The sequence below is a fragment of the Oncorhynchus masou genome, chromosome 31 (genome assembly GCF_036934945.1).
Source record: "Oncorhynchus masou masou isolate Uvic2021 chromosome 31, UVic_Omas_1.1, whole genome shotgun sequence".
In the NCBI taxonomy this organism is placed as follows: domain Eukaryota; kingdom Metazoa; phylum Chordata; class Actinopteri; order Salmoniformes; family Salmonidae; genus Oncorhynchus; species Oncorhynchus masou.
The window spans coordinates 19,065,837-19,082,614 of record NC_088242.1 but is presented as its reverse complement, the minus strand read 5'-3'; the positions used below and the strand labels follow the sequence as shown (position 1 = coordinate 19,082,614).

General features: G+C 42.5%; 1 protein-coding gene across 2 annotated transcripts in view; it reads left to right on the top strand.

The window, feature by feature from the left end:
• Positions 1-7,323: 7,323 nt before the first annotated feature.
• The window catches only part of epas1b (endothelial PAS domain protein 1b), a 58,985-nt gene continuing 49,530 nt past the window's right edge, over positions 7,324-16,778 (top strand). For both annotated transcript variants that reach the window (XM_064950269.1, XM_064950268.1), the window contains exon 1: positions 7,324-7,795. In XM_064950269.1, the coding sequence (XP_064806341.1) occupies positions 7,770-7,795 (26 nt within the window). In that variant the 5' untranslated portion in view covers positions 7,324-7,769. The remainder of the gene's footprint in view (positions 7,796-16,778) is intronic.

Below are 16,778 nucleotides of genomic sequence, written 5' to 3'. Positions count from 1 at the left end.
TCTATGCAACACTGTTAAATTGCCAGGGTTGAATGCATGTAGAGTACTGTCCAGTGTCCATAACTGACCACTGTTGGAATGTACTCTGAGATATGCACTGCTAAAATGGTACCACGATGTGCAATTAATCATTGACTGATGTTCCACATTTTGGTATTCTTCCCTTTCAAAGCAAACATTGCATTCCCTGCTAGTGTCATGGAAACTGATAAAATATCTAGACAATATCTAGAGGGAAAAAACAACAGAAGATACCTATTATCACACATTATGGACTATAAACACCAGTGTCAGACTACTGGGCCATAACTTTGACATTGCTGTTATTGTTATCAATGACAATGTACAGCAACTGTTAAAGTCAAACACAGTTCAGCTACTCAGTTAGTGCTCTATATCTGATCGATGTCTCACAGGTGATAATTCACCCAAAATCACCATAGCTACATAATTCATAATCATCCTATTAGGGTACAGATATACACTATATATACAAAAGTATTTGGACACCCCTTCAAATTAGTGGATTTGGCTATTTGAGCTACACCTAACAGACATATACAATCCAGCACACAGCCATTCAATCTCCATACACAAACATTGGCAGTAGAATTGCCCTACTGAAGAGCTTAGTGACTTTCAACGTGGCACCGCTATAGGATGCCACCTTTCCAACAAGTCAGTTCATCACCTTTCTGCCCTGTTAGAGCTGCCCCTGTCAACATCCTTTCACTCCCTCCTCTCTACATTTTCCTCCTCTGTCTCTGCTGCTAAAGCCACTTTCTTCCACTCTAAATTCCAAGCATCTGCCTCTAACCCTAGGAAGCTCTTTGCCACCTTCTCCTCCCTCCTGAATCCTCCTCCCCCACCCCCCCCCTCCTCCCTCTCTGCAGATGACTTCGTCAACCATTTTGAAAAGAAGGTCGACGACATCCGATCCTCGTTTGCTAAGTCAAACGACACCGCTGGTTCTGCTCACACTGCCCTACCCTGTGCTCTGACCTCTTTCTCCCCTCTCTCTCCAGATGAAATCTCGCTTCAACCTGCCCGCTTGACCCTATCCCCTCCTCTCTTCTCCAGACCATTTCCGGAGACCTTCTCCCTTACCTCACCTCGCTCATCAACTCATCCCTGACCGCTGGCTACGTCCCTTCCGTCTTCAAGAGAGCGAGAGTTGCACCCCTTCTGAAAAAACCTACACTCGATCCCTCCGATGTCAACAACTACAGACCAGTATCCCTTCTTTCTTTTCTCTCCAAAACTCTTGAACGTGCCGTCCTTGGCCAGCTCTCCCGCTATCTCTCTCAGAATGACCTTCTTGATCCAAATCAGTCAGGTTTCAAGACTAGTCATTCAACTGAGACTGCTCTTCTCTGTATCACGGAGGCGCTCCGCACTGCTAAAGCTAACTCTCTCTCCTCTGCTCTCATCCTTCTAGACCTATCGGCTGCCTTCGACACTGTGAACCATCAGATCCTCCTCTCCACCCTCTCCGAGTTGGGCATCTCCGGCGCGGCCCACGCTTGGATTGCGTCCTACCTGACAGGTCGCTCCTACCAGGTGGCGTGGCGAGAATCTGTCTCCTCGCCACGCGCTCTCACCACTGGTGTCCCCCAGGGCTCTGTTCTAGGCCCTCTCCTATTCTCGCTATACACCAAGTCACTTGGCTCTGTCATAACCTCACATGGTCTCTCCTATCATTGCTATGCAGACGACACACAATTGGTCTTCTCCTTTCCCCCTTCTGATGACCAGGTGGCGAGTCGCATCTCTGCATGTCTGGCAGACATATCGGTGTGGATGACGGATCATCACCTCAAGCTGAACCTCGGCAAGACGGAGCTGCTCTTCCTCCCGGGGAAGGACTGCCCGTTCCATGATCTCGCCATCACGGTTGACAACTCCATTGTTTCCTACTCCCAGAGCGCTAAGAACCTTGGCGTGATCCTGGACAACACCCTGTCGTTCTCAACTAACATCAAGGCGGTGGCCCGTTCCTGTAGGTTCATGCTCTACAACATCCGCAGAGTACGCCCCTGCCTCACACAGGAAGCGGCGCAGGTCCTAATCCAGGCACTTGTCATCTCCCGTCTGGATTACTGCAACTCGCTGTTGGCTGGGCTCCCTGCCTGTGCCATCAAACCCCTACAACTCATCCAGAACGCCGCAGCCCGTCTGGTGTTCAACCTTCCCAAGTTCTCTCACGTCACCCCGCTCCTCCGCTCTCTCCACTGGCTTCCAGTTGAAGCTCGCATCCGCTACAAGACCATGGTGCTTGCCTACGGAGCTGTGAGGGGAACGGCACCGCAGTACCTCCAGGCTCTGATCAGGCCCTACACCCAAACAAGGGCACTGCGTTCATCCACCTCTGGCCTGCTCGCCTCCCTACCACTGAGGAAGTACAGTTCCCGCTCAGCCCAGTCAAAACTGTTCGCTGCTCTGGCCCCCCAATGGTGGAACAAACTCCCTCACGACGCCAGGACAGCGGAGTCAATCACCACCTTCCGGAGACACCTGAAACCCCACCTCTTCAAGGAATACCTAGGATAGGATAAGTAATCCTTCTCACCCCCCCCCTCCCCCTTAATGATTTAGATGCACTATTGTAAAGTGGCTGTTCCACTGGATGTCAGAAGGTGAATTCACCAATTTGTAAGTCGCTCTGGATAAGAGCGTCTGCTAAATGACTTAAATGTAAATGTAAATGTAACTGTAAGTGCTTTTATTGTGAAGTGGAAACGTCTAGGAGCAACAACGGCTCAGCCACAAAGTGGTAGGCCACACAAGCTCATAGATCGGGATCGCTGAGGGCTGAAGCTCATAGCACGTAAAAATTGTCTGTCCTCAGTTGCAACACTCACTAAAAAGTTGCAAACTGCCTCTGGAAGCAACTTCAGCACAATAACTGTTTGTCGGGAGCTTCGTGAAATGGGTTTCTATAGCAGCCTCACACAATCCTAAGTTCACCATGTGCAATGCCAAGCGTCGGCTGGAGTGATGTAAAGTTTGCTGCCATTGGACTCTGCAGCAGTGGAAACGTGTCCTTTGGAGTGATGAATCACGCTTCACCATCTGCAGGTCTGACGGACGTATCTGGGTTTGGCGGATGCCAGGAGAACACTACCTGCCTCAATACATAGTGCCAACTGTAAAGTTTGGTGGAAGAGTATTCATTGCCTGGGGCTGTTTTTCATGGTTTGGGTTAGGTCCCTTCGTTCCATTGAAGGGAAATCAACGCTACAGCATACAATCACATTATAGAGGATTCTGTGCTGCCAACTTTCCTGTTTCAGCATGACAATACCCCCGTGCACAAAGCGAGGTCCATACAGAAATGGTCGAGATTAGTGTGGAAGAACTTGACTGGCCTGCTCAGAGCCCTGACTTCAACCCCATCGAACACCATTGGGATGAATTGGAACGCCGACTGCGAGCCAGGCCTAATCGCCCAACATCAGTGGCCGACCTCACTAATGCTCTTGTGGCCGAATGGAGTACCTGCAACAATGTTTCAATATCCAGTGGAAAGCCCAACTCTATATTCATGCTCATGATTTTGGAATGAGATGTTCAGCGAGCAGGTGTCCACATACTTTTGTTAATGTAGTGTAGGTCACTACAATGCTATTTACAGTTCAGTTGATGTGTGTCGAACCCATTGAACACGTTGACAGCCTCCTCTCCCCCTCACAATGGAGAAGAGTGCATTTTAAGCAGTTATATTTTGTTCAGAATTATACTATCCCATAATCATACAAGAAAATATTGATTTAAATGACAAATTCACAGTAGTTTGAGCCTGACTGAGGCCTATGCCGAAACCCGTCAGTTTTAAAATCTTATTCCATTGAACATGCCATAAAAATGCAGGCATTTTTCATTATTTGAAGAGTCCCTTGGTCCTCCTTGTTTTTTTGATGACCACTTAACCCCTTTACCAAAGAGCACCTTCTATCTACAAAGATCTACTGTTTTATATGCTAGCTCCACTTCCCTTCCTTTCTGCATGATTCATCAAATACAGTATTTGAGAAGGATGGCAGCTTGTATATTAGTTATTATGGGTCACTTTGACCCAGTGGGGTCTAACTCAACAGATGACTTACTGAAAGCAGTCACTGAACCTTCAGTTTACTTGTTTAATCCTTGAGATGAATAATTGTTATCACAAAGCTGTTTACGAGGGCAGTCCGATTCTAATCTTTTATTCACTAATTGTTATTTTGACTAATCAGATCAGCTCTTTTGACAATAATTGGGCAAAAGATCAGATTTAAAATGCCTGTGTAAACCCAGCCTTGTTTTAATAATTGTAAATACACATGCTCAGTGTGGTTAATCCACCAATAATTAAACACTTTAATGGAATGTTATGTGAGTTTCTTGGTACTGTTTATGTCAGAATGTCAGATTCACTGCAGCCCATCCAATCCATTCATTTGGCCAAATAGGAGATGATGCAGAACATATGGCATTTCATAAGTGACCTTAAGATCATGTGAAATCTCCAAAATGTGAAATAAATGTGACAAGATGTGTCTGGAGTTTGATAAACGTCATTGGCACTTGGATTGGAAGCAGTGCTATGGACAGAAGACATGAAAAGAAAGCTCTTTGGCTACGCACACCAGTGGTGGGTTTGGTGTTGGAAAACAGAAGCATATCTATGGACAGAAGACATGAAAAGAAAGCTCTTTGGCTACGCACACCAGTGGTGGGTTTGGTGTTGAAAAACAGAAGCATATCTATGGACAGAAGACATGAAAAGAAAGCTCTTTGGCTACGCACACCAGTGGTGGGTTTGGTGTTGAAAAACAGAAGCATATCTATGGACAGAAGACATGAAAAGAAAGCTCTTTGGCTACGCACACCAGTGGTGGGTTTGGTGTTGAAAAACAGAAGCATATCTATGCAGAAAAGTACCTCATACTTACGGTAAAATATGGTGGTGGATCTTCAATGTTATGGCGCTATTTTGCTTCCCCTGGTCGTGGGCTCCTTGTTAAGGCATCATGAAATTTACCAAGTACCAGGACATTTTAGCCAAAAACCTGGTTGCCTCTGCCAGGGGGCTGGAACTTGGCTGCAAGTGGATCTTCCAGCAAGACAATAACCCCAAGCACTAATAAAAATCCACAAAGAAATGGTTAATTGACAACAAAATCAACTTGCAATGGCCATCTCAGTCTCCGGACTTGAACCACATTGACAACCTGTGGTTTGAATAGAAGAGGGCAGTCCATAAAGGAAGACGAAGGATATCAAGGATCTGTAAAGATTTTGTATGGAGGAATGGTCTCAGCTCCCTCCCAATGTGTTCTCCAATCTCATGAAACATTTTAGAAAAATCCTCACAAGGGGAGGGTGCTGGAGTATTGAAAAGAGGGGTGACAATCATTTTGACCCCTGTCTTTTTTACATTTCATTTATTCATTTTTATTCAAAGCATCTTACTCTGAACAATTGTATTAGTATAAAATATAATTCCCTCTTTTTTTGCATACAATATAGCTCAGAATTTGTATTATTTATTTAATAAAGTATTTTTGATAATCTTTATTAAAGGTGTCAATAATTATGGACTTGACTGTATATCACATGTGGGGGAAAAATTGTGAAACATCTTCTTTAACATTTCGGAATGGCTAAACAAGCAACAGTTATCTGAGGATAGACTAAAACAGTTATTTATTCAGAAAAGGCATTTTTAGTAGATCCATCTTTAAAAAGACTCATGGGAACTCTGAATGCCCCAATTGGCTGGCATGAATGACAGGCGTGTGTTTTTCTGTTGCCATCAACGAACAAGCACATGAACAGATGAATGGTTGGGATGGTTGACATACTTATCTGTTCAATGCAAGGCCGTAAATTAAGCTACCTACAGTTGAAGTCGGAAGTTTACATACACCTTAGCCAAATATATTTAAACTCAGTTTTTCACAATTGCTGACATTTAATCCAAGTAAAAATTCTGTCTTAAGTCAGAAAGGATCACCACTTTATTTTAAGAATGTGAAATGTCAGAATAATAGTGGAGAGAATGATTTATTTCAGCTTTTATTTCTTTCATCACATTCTCAGTGGGTCAGAAGTTTCCATACACTCAATTAGTATTTCGTAACATTGCCTTTAAATTGTTTAACTTGGGTCAAACATTTCAGGTAACCTTCCAAAAGCTTCCCACAATAAGTTGGGTGAATTTTGGCCCATTCCTCCTGACAGAGCTGGTGTAACAGAGTCAGGTTTTTAGGCCTCCTTGCTCACACATGCTTTTTCAGTTCTGCCCACACATTTTCTATAGGATTGAGGTCAGGGCTTTGTGATGGCCACTCCAATACCTTGACTTTGTTGTCCTTAAGCAATTTTGCCACAACTTTGGAAGTATGCTTGGGGTCATTGTCCATTTGGAAGACCCATTTGCGACCAAGCTTTAACTTCCTGACTGATGTCTTGAGATGTTGCTTCAATATATCCACATCATTTTCCTGCCTTATGATGTCATCTATTTTGTGAAGTGCACCAGTCCCACCTGCAGCAAAGCACACCCACAACATGATGCTGCCACCCCCGTGCTTCACGGTTGGGATGGTGTTCTTTGGCTTGCAAGCATCCCCCTTTTCCCTCCAAACATAACGATGGTCATTATGGCCAAACAGTTCTATTTTTGTTTCATCAGACCAGATGATATTTCTCCAAAAGGTACGATCTTTGTCCCCATGTGCGGTTGCAAACTGTAGTGTGGCCTTTATGGCGGTTTTGGAGCAGTGACTTCTTTCTTGCTGAGTGGCCATTCAGGTTATCGTCGATATAGGACTCGTTTTACTGTGGATATAAAGAAGTACATCCCCAGATACACCTCCAATTGACTCAAATGATGTCAATTAGCCTACCAGAAGATTCTAGAGCCATGACATCATTTTCTGGAATATTCCAAGCTGTTAAAAGGCACAGTCAATTTAGTGTATGTACATTTCTGACCCACTGGAATTGTGATACAGTGAATTATAAATTAAATAATCTGTCTGTAAACAATTGTTAGAAAAATTACTTGTGTCATGCACAAAGTAGATGTCCTAACCGACTTGCCAAAACTATAGTTTGTTAACAAGATATTTGTGGAGTGGTTAAAAAACAAGTTTTAATGACTCCAACCTAAGTGTATGTAAACTTCCTACACAACATACAAGGGCAAGTCAACTCAAAATTGTAGGCCTCAAAGTATGTAGGCCTACAGGGACTCTGAACGACAGTATAAAACGACGAAACCATCAGGTTAGTGGGTGGAGATATTTAAGGCGGTTCTACACAGCATTTTCACCAATCACTGCGGTCAGATTGACGCGTGAGCGACTGTCAACGGGCCAGCTGAGCGCAAAAGAGTGAACAGCGAACTGGGCTAGAAGTTCAGTAGACCAGCACAACCAACGCAACGAAGGAAACTTTGACAGCGGACCCTATTTTATCCAACTTCTAAAGCATTTGTAGGCTAAAGTTTGTGGATTGTAGGCCTACCTTTAGTGAATCGGTGAAAAGGCTGTACAATCCTTGGCAGTGTTCTGAGACTGTACAGCTGCCTACTGCTTCTGAAAGACAACCTGCATCTGAAATGGACTGTGCGTAAAGAGCAGAGAAATTACTTCATCTCGATTTGACTTTCAATATTTTTCATTGTGTACGTTATTTGTTACTTGAAAATTGTTGCGTAAGTGGACTGATTCGGACTTTCGGGGAAATTCCATTTGTCACTGAACTTTGCAAAAGAAAACATGACGGCTGATAAGGACAAGAAAAGGTAAAGTAGATTTGTTTAGATGTATTGTTTGGCCTATTTGTTCTTAGATGTATACATTTGATAAGAAACTATCATGTTAAACCTACTATCAACACGATAAATGCTAGGTCGAGTAAGCGATTTTCCTCGCAATCAATGAGTGACATTTCGCCGAAAATTTGTAGCTCGGAGACCTGTTGCCCTTTAACAAATAGCGCGCTGTACTATATAGGGTATATTATTAGAATAAAATGTTCCTTATAGAACTAAAAAGTATTCTATCACCTGCTACATATATGGAACCACAAACAGTTCTATATATAGAACCATTTATAGGGTTCTTTGATAGCAACCGTAGAGGTTATTCTTCACTAAACCAAAATGGTTCTATATAGAACCTTGCATGGTGCCATTTGTTAATTATACTACTATTAAATTGTAATATTTTGAGCTAAGAATATAATGTTTATAAACAATTTAATAATGGACAAAAGAATACCAGCATATTTTTAAGAATGTATTGTCTTTATATGCAAACATAGTTTGTAAATATGCACTGATGGCCAGGGAGGCATCTCTGTTTGAATGATGGGCCAGGTTAACACTGGTGACTTCTTTACAACACAATAATAAGACCGGGCGCCAGGATAAAGTCACTAAGGGGGCTCTTGAAATCGCCGAGATTGCAACATTTTGGGGGTTCTTGCATTGGAATGATATTGAATTCTCCTTATTTCCCGCTATACCACAATTAACATATAGATCATGGAGTGCTTTTGAAGTGACAGGTTGGCACGAAATCTGTAGCCTTTCTCTGCTGCGCTGTATCAGCCTAAAACACTGGCCTTCTAGCAGTCGTAAGGACAAAGATTCAGCAGGAGGCAGGCAGATAAAAGTGCAAATAAGTTTCGGATTTATTTACACAGCGCCGGTGTTTCAAATATGATGGTGATATTTACAAATATATGTACAAAGTTCTGACTTCAAAATGTCTGTACTCAAAAGAAAAAGCCTGTTTTAACCAGAATTCAGGAAAAACCTGTTTTAACCAATAAAGCACATGTGGGGTCTACCAGGCTCAGATACAGACTCCTCTTGACTTACCCAAAAGTGAACTAACTAGAACATCCCCAAAGGGAATGAAATCCATTTAGCCGCACCTATTCTTGGCAAGCAGGCCAGGTATATCTATAGATAGCTAAAGCGTCGCGTTCACACAACATTAAACATGACAGAGAAACCAGACATATGTTCTCCAATCAAAGACAATGAATAAATTGACAGCAAACTGTTAAATGCAATGAAATAAACCACACGTTATTTATCCACAAGCGTTGCGCAGTTTGTGAGCTCTCCAAACAACTTTTCCACTTGGAAAAGGGAAATATTATGAGTGTATATTGTATTGAATGAATTGTCAACATTTTCATAACCAAACATTGAAAATAAATGGGGGAATATGCAGGGATTAACAGTAACTTCACTGATGAATATATATTTCGTGGTGCATATTGATAAACATTGACAAACAACTGGAACGCTGATCCAAATATCCCGAAGGAATTGTCAGGAGTCAGTGCGCAATAGTGGAGAGAGACATGTCTACAGCATGTCTTCACGACACACCTGGTCTCCACATTTTAAAGTATGCTCAAGTCACGTTCCTAACACATAAGCAGTAACCTTAATTAACATTGTCAGGAGATGTTCCCTTCATCTGAAATCATCATGGTTCAGCATTTCTAACCAGCCCCCTTAAACGCACACACTCCCTAAACGAATGGACATGTGACAGCCAGGCAGAATGGCACATTCCAAACAAGCACTGGGTACATGATACATATTGACCAACATGGTATGTCCATTTAGTGAATGTAGATTGGTGGAATAAATAAAGGAACATCATAGAATTTACCCCGAGTCATATGAACACTTTGCTCAGGCCCTAAACACTGTCCACTAAACTTTTGGCGATACTGGTGCACAAACCTTGCATGGGCCTTTGTTGAAGCAGGTAAAGGAGCATTCTATCCCAAACGATGCACAGTGGACACTGGGGTTGTCTCCAGATCCCCCTGCAGTTACACAAATTCGTTGCCATACTCAGGAACATTTTAGAGATGCCGCCATTTTCTCCCAAGCCCGGGTGCTCTCCTGGGTGCTCTCCTCTCCAGACTTAGGAGAGAGCTCGGTTATAATCAATTCAGTGTCAGTCAATGTCAGGATGAAAAGCTCACACACCCCACCATAGGGCAGGACACTCCTGCAGAGTGCCCCCTATAGGAACAGCAGAAGAGCAGGAAGGTCACAGTTCGGCCTCCAACATGGCGTCCTCACCAGGACCCAACTGGTAAACTTGATCACGTTATTCACTTAGCCGTCCACAGAGATGACAAACATTTTCCCTGCTTTTTATGGAAATACAAAGGAGTCATACCTAACTACCCCAAAAATAGGTCTTCTGTTCTCAACCCCCCAATCATACAGTTGAGAGGAGCACAGGTTCTTAAGTGCCTTAATCAAGTGCCCAACCATAGGGTCATGTTTTGATGATGTGAACCCAGCAGCCCTCCAGCTGTCAGATCAATACTGTCATTTTTACCCCACTGTCCAACCTGGGATTCAAACTGGCCACCTTTCAACCACAGGTCCATCTCCTGCCACAGGTTGAACTCCTACCACAGGTCCATCTCCTTATCCACTGGGCTACCTGCTTGACTGGTACCAGAGAAGAAAAACGAAGCAAAAACACAAGTTCATCTTCAGAAATAATCATGAGTTAATCTGATAAAAGGATGACAAAATGTTATGCAGTCTTATAATTATTATGATGTAGAAGAGCATTTTACATGCAGGTGTCAGCAGCACCTGAAAGAGAGATCCTTCTGATAGTTCTGGGTTACTGCCAGACAGAGCACAACATAGTTTGTTAAGAGTAGTGAAATGATTAACTAGGCTATTGAATCACCAAGACTTATTATACATTATTTATTATAAATAATCTATGCATACAGTTGAAGTCGGAAGTTTACATACACCTTAGCCAACTACATTTCAACTCAGTTTTTCACAATTGCTGACATTTAATCCTAGTAAGAATTCCCTGTCTTACGTCAGTTAGGATCACCACTTTATTTTAAGAATTTTAAATGTCAGAATAGCAGTAGAGAGAATGTTTTATTTCTTTCATCTGACCCAGTGGGCCAGAAGTTTGCATTCACTAAATTAGTATTTGGTTGCATTGCCTTTAAATTGTTTAACTTGGGTCAAACGTTTCGGGTAGCCTTCCACAAGATTCCCACAATAAGTTGGGTGAATTTTGGCCCATTCCTCCTGACAGCGCTGGTGTAACTTAATCAGGTTTGTAGGCCTCCTTGCCCGCACATGCTTTTTCAGTTCTGCTTACACATTTTCTATAAGGGTTGAGGTCAGGGCTTTGTGATGGCCACTCCAATACCTTGACTTTGTTGTCCTTAAGCCATTTTGCCACAACTTTGGAAGTATGTTTGGGGCCATTGTCCATTTGGAAGACTCATTTGCGACAAAGCTTTAACTTCCTGACTGATTGTCTTGATATGTTGCTTCAATATACCCACATACTTTTCCTGTCTCACGACGCCATCTATTTTGTGAAGTGCACCAGCCCCTCCTGCAGCAAAGCACCCCCACAACATGATGCTGCCACCCCTGTGCTTCACGGTTGGGATGGTGTTCTTCGGCTTGCAAGCATCCCATTTTTCCTCCCAACATAAGAATAGTCATTATGGCCAAACAGTTCTGTTTTTCTTTCATCAGACCAGAGGACGTTGCTCCAAAAAGTACAATCTTTGTCCTCATGTGCAAGTTGCAAACCGTAGTCTGGCTTTTATAATGGTGGTTTTGGAGTGGTGGCTTCTTCCTTGCTGAACGGCCTTTCAGGTTATGTTGATATAGGACTCGTTTTTACTGTGGATGTAGATACTTGTGTACCTGTTTCCTCCAGCATCTTCAAAAGGTCCTTTCCTGTTTTTTCTGGGATTGATTTGCACTTTTCGCACCAAAGTACGTTCATCTCTAGGAGACAGAACACGTCTCCTTCCGGAGCAGTATGACAGTTGCGTGGTCCCATGGTGTTTATACTTGCGTACTATTGTTTGTACAGATGAACGTGGTACCTTCAGGCATTTGGAAATTGCTCCGAAGGATGAACCAGACATGTGGAGGTCTACAATATTTTTTCTGAGTTCTTGGCTGATTTCATTTGATTTTCCCATGATGTCAAGTAAAGAGGCACTGAGTTTGAACGTAGGCCTTGAAATACATCCACAGGTACACTAAAATTATGTCAATTAGCCTACCAGCTGTTTAAAGAATAGTCAACTTAGTGTATGTAAACTTCTGACCCACTGGAATTGTGATACAGTGAATTATAAGTGAAATAATCTGTCTGTAAACAATTGTTGAAAAAATTGATTGTGTCATGCACAAAGTAGATGTCCTAACCGACTTGCCAAAACTGTAGTTTGTTAACAAGAAATTTGTGGAGTGGTTGAAAAACGAGTTTTAATGACTCCAACGTATGTGTTTGTAACCTTCAGACTTCAACTGTACCTCCCCTCAGTCAGCAACAGTCTTCTAATGGCTTCATGAAACAGACTAGTCCCCTCAATTGACTCCACACTGAAATATTGAAAAAAAATCAACAGTTGGTTATTTGCCCATGTTAGACTGGGTCTGTAGCTCTATTTGGCATATCCCATAAGAAAAATAATGTATATTTCAAAGAGTTTGCTTGTAAAGTGGCAAATTAAAGTAGCCTAGCTTTTTCTGTTTAGCTCGCTAGCTAAATTATCTTACAAACGTGCTCAAATTCTAATAACATTTCAACTTTATTTATCGAGCCTATAATTTATCATATGACTTGGGTTTCATATATTTTAATTAAATAGTCAATTTTGCTTACCTTGATACATTGAAAAATAACATGCTTACTGGTAGGCTAACATTAGGCTACCTGCAAGCTGTCATACTGGAATTCTTCTCTGCAGATGCTCTCAAGCTCTGTGAGCTATTATCAGGTCTGTCCAGAGATGTTCAATCAGGTTCAAGTCCGGGCTCTGGCTGGGCCAATCAAGGACATTCAGAGACTTATCCCGAAGCCACTCCTGCATTGTCTTGGCTGTGTGCTTAGGGTCGTTGTCTTTTTGGCAGGTGAACCTTCACCCCAGTCTGAGGTTCTGAGTGCTCTGGAGCAGGTTTTCATCAAGGATCTCTCTGTACTTTGCTCATCTTTGCCTCAATTCTGACTAGTCTCCCAGTCACTGCCGCTATAAATATCCCCACAGCATGATGCTGCCACCACCATGCTTCACTGTAGGGATAGTGCCAGGTATCCTCCAGACGTGATGCTTGGCATTCAGGTCAGAGAGTTCAATCTTGGTTTCATCAGACCAGAGAATCTTGTTTCTTATGGTCTGAGAGTCTGTAGGTGCCTCTTGGCAAACTCAAAGCGGGCTGTCATGTGCCTTTTACTGAGTAGTGGCTTCCGTCTGGGCGCTCTACCATAAAGGCCTGATTGGGGGAGTGCTGCAGAGATGGTTGTCTTTCTGGATGGTTCTCCCATCTCCACAGAAGAACTCTGGAGGTCTATCAGAGTGACCATCGGGTTTTTGGTCACCTCCCTGACCACCTCCCTGACTAAGGCCCTTCTCCCCCGATTGCTCAGTGTCACCGGGCAGCCAGCTCTAGGAAGAGTCTTGGTGGTTCCAAACTTCTTCCATTTAAGAATGATGGAAGCCACTATGTTCTTGGGGACCTTCAATGCTGCAGAAATGTTTTGGTACCCTTCCCAGATCTGTGCCTCGACACAATCCTTGTCTTGGAGCTCTACAGACAATCCATTTGAACTCTGTGCTTGTTTTTTGCTCTGACATGCACTGTCAACTGTGGGACCTTATATAGACAGATATGTGCATTTCCAAATCATGTCCAATCAACTGAATTTACTACAAGTGGACTCCAATCAAATTGTAAAAACATCTCAAGGAAGATCAATGGAAACATGATGAACCTGAGCTCAAGGCCAGCATCCTGGAGTCGCATCTTCACTGTTGATGTTGAGACTGGTGTTTTGCGGGTACTATTTAATGAAGCTGCCAGTTGAGGACTTGTGAGGCATCTGTTTCTCTAACTAGACACTACATGTACTTGTCCTCTTGCTCAGTTGTGCACTGGGGCCTCCCTCTCCTCGTTCTATTCTGGTTAGAGCCCGTTTGCGCTGTTCCGTGAAGGGAGTAGTACACAGCGTTGTACGAGATCTTCAGTGTCTTGGCAATTTCTCAAATGGAATAGCCTTCAATTCTCAGAACAAGACTAGAATGATGAGTTTCAGAAGAAAGTTCTTTGTTTCTGGCCATTTTGAGCCTGTAATCGAACCCACAAATGCTGATGCTCCAGATACTCAACTAGTCTAAAGAAGGACAGTTTTTTTGCTTCTGTAATCAGAACAACAGTCTTCAGTTGTGCTAACATAATTGCAAAAGGGTTCTCTAATGATCAATTAGCCTTTGAAAATGATAAACTTGGATTAACTAACACAACGTCCCATTGGAACACAGGAGTGACGGTTGCTTATAATGGGTCTCTGTACGCCTATGTAGATATTCTGTAAAACATCTGCCGCTTCTAGCTCCAGTGGTCATTTACAACATTAACAATGTCTCCACTGTATTTCTGATCAATTTAATGTTAATTTAATGGACGAAAAACGTGCTTTTAAAAGAAAAACAAGGACATTTCTACGTGAACCCAAACTTTTGAATGGTAGTGTACATAACCTTTATTAGTAAAGGGTTCTTTAATCTCATCTGAAGAACCAGAGGGTTCTATATTAAACCCCAAATAACCAGTTTTGAAAATATTGAAATATTGAAATATTGAAACCAGCCTGAAAATATTCCAAAACATCCATCCTGTTTACAACACACATACTGTAAAAAATGTGGCAAAGCAATTCACTTTTTATATGTTTGAGGAAATCCCAAACTGAGTCACACTCTCCATAATTATTATTTTTTTTACCCCTTTTTTGTGGGGTAATTGTTTTAGTAGCTACTATCTTGTCTCATCGCTACAACTCCCGTACGGGCTCGGGAGAGACGAAGGTTGAAAGTCATGCGTCCTCCGATACACAACCCAACCAAGCCGCACTGCTTCTTAACACAGCGCGCATCCAACCCGGAAGCCAGCCGCACCAATGTGTCGGAGAACACTGTGCACCTGGCAACCTTGGTTAGCGCGCACTGATCTGAAAATGGTTGTCTAGCAATGATCAACAACCAATTTGACAAAGCTTGAAGAATTTAAAAAAAAAGGCAAATGTTGCAGCTTTTCTCTTATTGAATTCAACTCTGACATTTTCCTTTTTGCCTCCGTGGATCAATGACGTTACCTTTTTCTGCCCGTTCCCAAAAGCATTTGGCGACTGGTGTGTAGGCTTGCGTACAGTTACTTCCTAAAGTTTAGGCTTACACTCTAATGCCAGATAGCCTACAATCATGAAAGAAAAACCTCAATGTAGCCTAAATAGGCTATAAATTGCACAATAATTATACATTTACAGATTTTTGAAGGTATTGTTTTCTCTGATTTCTCTTTATACAGCCCATGGATATATCCGCGGGGAATGCGGGTTATGAGTCAACCCATCATCATTAGTAGGCTATGTAGGGCTAATGAAGAGTTAAAAAAACAGAATCTGTTAAACAGACATAGCACACATTATCTGCTTAACAGAACTTCTCAAAGTAATAATAAAGATAAAGTCTATACAGTAACTAGAGTGGTGAACAGGGAAGGAGAAAGAGAGTGATGAAAGGGAGAGTGAATTTCAGTGGCTGGATCCTACTTCATCTATAAGGAAGGTTTTCAGTAGGCATATGACTTGTAACTTTGACTTTAATCTCAGACCTCAGAGCAAAACTAAATATTGACCTTGTGACCATTTTATATTAAGAAAATGGACTAAAACATTCTGGGAACCACAAAGATTGCCACATACATGTACAGTACTACTGTGTAGTATGTGTGTATTGAGTGTTGCCTGATGGTGAGCCTGTAGTTCTGGTTTACAGTACGCAGAGCCCACAGCGTACTGTACTTCAGCCTATGGATCCTACAGCAAAAAAATACATGGCAATAACTGTTCCCGAGTGGTGGTGAATTGTGAAGTCGTGTTTGTTTCATTTATTAACTTATTTACTGGTATCAGATTTCACTGCCCACAGCTTAGTAATGGTCTATCCCATGTTCGAGCCAAATCATTAAAAATATATTTAACATCTTCTAATTCTTAGCTCCTTAGCTCTCCTCCGGCTCCCTAGGAGAAGACAGTGGATTTGTGCATCCTTTAGTTCTGGAGCGTTTTCTGTATTGTTTGAGTAAAAGGGTTAGATAGAGACACCATATCCCCATGAGGAGAGCAGTGTGAGAGAGTCTAGTAATGAGATGAGCGCCTCTCAGTCTGCGCCAGCCTCGTGACTGCACTGAAGAGCTTTCTCAAACACACACTATCAGATCAACCCCAAACATGCAGAACATAAACAAGACAGGTATTAAGAATCGAACAGGGACACTAAATCTTTATGATCAGGAAATCATGGACTGGAGGGGCTGTAGAGAATGAAGTGACATTTCCTTTGGGCAGAGAAGGGTTTCCCATTAGACATAGCAACTTATTCAACACAAGAGACATGTCGGCGGCCATCTTAGAGAAGAATACCAGCTCACTGGTTCAATGAGGTTAGAGATTAAAAAGAGAAAGCCCCAAGGGTGTGTGTGTGTGTGTGTGTGTGTGTGTGTGTGTGTGTGTGTGTGTGTGTGTGTGTGTGTGAGTGTGTGTGTGTGTGTGTGTGTATTCAGCCTGGCCATTTATTGCAAGTTTAAATAACTAGTCTTTATGGCATTGTCAATGGGGTGAATCATTGCTTCTGGCCTGGCTTGCACAGCAATGTTTATTTCAGTGGTG